The 1,988-nt window shown below is 42.4% G+C and overlaps 1 protein-coding gene across 1 annotated transcript in view; it reads left to right on the top strand.

Annotated features, from left to right (window-relative positions):
* Positions 1-6: 6 nt before the first annotated feature.
* LOC104540250 (signal peptidase complex catalytic subunit SEC11C) overlaps positions 7-1,988 on the top strand; it is a 4,956-nt gene continuing 2,974 nt past the window's right edge. Inside the window, exons 1-3 of the mRNA XM_010184007.1 lie at positions 7-12; positions 687-796; positions 1,283-1,432. Of these exons, the coding sequence (XP_010182309.1) occupies positions 714-796; positions 1,283-1,432 (233 nt within the window). The 5' untranslated portion in view covers positions 7-12; positions 687-713. The remainder of the gene's footprint in view (positions 13-686; positions 797-1,282; positions 1,433-1,988) is intronic.

The raw sequence follows: 1,988 nt of genomic DNA, 5'->3' as shown, positions 1-1,988 counted from the left end.
AACAAGCGGCAGGTACGGGGCGGGGGGCCCGTGGTCGAGGTGCGCCTTGGAGAGAAGCCCTGTCTCCAGACTGGGGCCGGCGGTCTGGGAGTCTCCGGTTCCGCGTTTACATCAGTGAGCCGCGGGGTAAATGGCGATGGGCAGGGCCGTTTCCCACCAGAGCGTCTTTGTAGGTTGCCGAGAAAAATAAATTTTAAAAAATAGTAGGAAGGAAGCATCTACTGCTGTAATGTCTGGGAAAGCAGTAGAATTCTGGGGCAGAAAGTTAGTCAAGTCGATAAAGACTTTTCACATGAGAAATTTCTGCCTGACAAAAGCAATAACTTATCCTTTATCATCTCTTTTCTACTCCAACAGCTCTTTTTAAACAGATTTGATCATTTGCTGCATAGCTTCCTGTATTTTAGAAGTCTTTGCTAGTGAGTTCGCTGGCTTCTAGCACTGACAGATGAGTGTTGCACAGGTGTAACAAGCCAAGACTGAGGCACTTAAAGGATTAAACTTTATGCTGCAGTGTAGTTTGTGTGATTGGATTGCCAGTACGGCAGTCTGCTCCATGAGTTCTGTTGACTTAAAAGACCATGTGCCTGGACTGTGATTCAGTGTTGTATTTGGTCTGAGATTCTATGTTGTGCTTCTAAATACAACGCAGTAACTTCGAAAAACCATTTTCTTGTTCCATATAGCTGTATTACCAAGTCTTAAATTTTGCTATGATAGTGTCTTCTGCCCTGATGATATGGAAAGGGCTGATCGTCATTACTGGAAGTGAAAGCCCTATTGTTGTGGTGCTCAGGTAAGTCAATATGAAGACTTTTTTGTTAAAGTCTAAATGCTTTGTCCTTTGTCTCCTTCTCTTCCGCCTTGGATAGTTTTGGAGTTTGAAATCTCACCTACTCAAAGAAGTTCTCAAACCCTGATTTTCGTCTAACGCTGCTTTTGGACACTTAGCAAAGGCTGCTTCCGAAATTGCAGTCTCATTTTCATGGATGTTTGTAGAAGCAATGGGTGTGTGGTTACAATGAGCCAGTCCAGCAGGGTGCCGAGTGCTGATCAAATACATGGAGTTAAGTACACGTCCATGGAAGATTCAGCCTTTTAGAAACTGAATGTGTGTCAGCGAGGAACTGTGCAGTAAATAGCAGTATTTTAATGGGAATTGTGCGCTAATGTTTTTAGTTGTGAGAATAATTAGTTGCAGGAATTAAATGCTATTTGTTTTCATGGTTCTTCTTTCATTTACCATAATGCTAATAAACTCTCTCTTTCTTTTTGTTTGTAGTGGCAGCATGGAACCAGCTTTTCACAGGGGAGACCTGTTGTTCTTAACAAATTTCCATGATGACCCAATCAGAGCTGGTGAAATAGTTGTTTTTAAAGTTGAAGGCAGAGACATTCCAATAGTTCACAGAGTAATCAAAATACATGAAAAGTAATGCAACTTGGCATGTTCCTTGTTTCTAAATATAGTTTCCTTCACCGTGACTTTCACTTACATCTTAATATGGCAGTATTTTATGAAAAAGGCACGTGAGGATATGCTGTAAGATAAAACTCACGTCTAGGATGTGATCCGCTTTTGTCCCCAAGTCTGTTGTGCACAGAGAGAGATTTCTGATTTTGAGAGAGAATTCGTGAGACCCTGACTTCTGTCTCTCAGCGAAGTTGCTCGAGCTTGAAATAGGTCAACCCGTGCCAAAAAGGAGTCCAGTCGCACAAGCTATACTCCTTATTTTTCCCAGCAGTAGCGATGTGTGTGGGAGTAGAGTCCACTTCTGTACTGACTGTTGTAGAATTGGGATTTTGGTTATGAGGAATAGCTACTTCTAAAAGCAAACCTCTGAAAGAGGGTGAAAATGCAGGAGCAGAGCTATAGATAAAGGCTGACAAGTATGTGACCTTTGCCAACCAAAGTTTTCCAGAGAAGAGATTTGTCTCAGAGTGAAAGAAGGGATTCTTGCCCTCTGTGTCTGTTAGTCACCGTGCCA

The sequence above is a fragment of the Mesitornis unicolor genome, unplaced genomic scaffold (genome assembly GCF_000695765.1).
Source record: "Mesitornis unicolor isolate BGI_N332 unplaced genomic scaffold, ASM69576v1 scaffold52864, whole genome shotgun sequence".
NCBI classification, from domain to species: domain Eukaryota; kingdom Metazoa; phylum Chordata; class Aves; order Mesitornithiformes; family Mesitornithidae; genus Mesitornis; species Mesitornis unicolor.
Note: the sequence above shows the minus strand (reverse complement) of the source record. Positions and strands in the feature narration are given on the sequence as shown.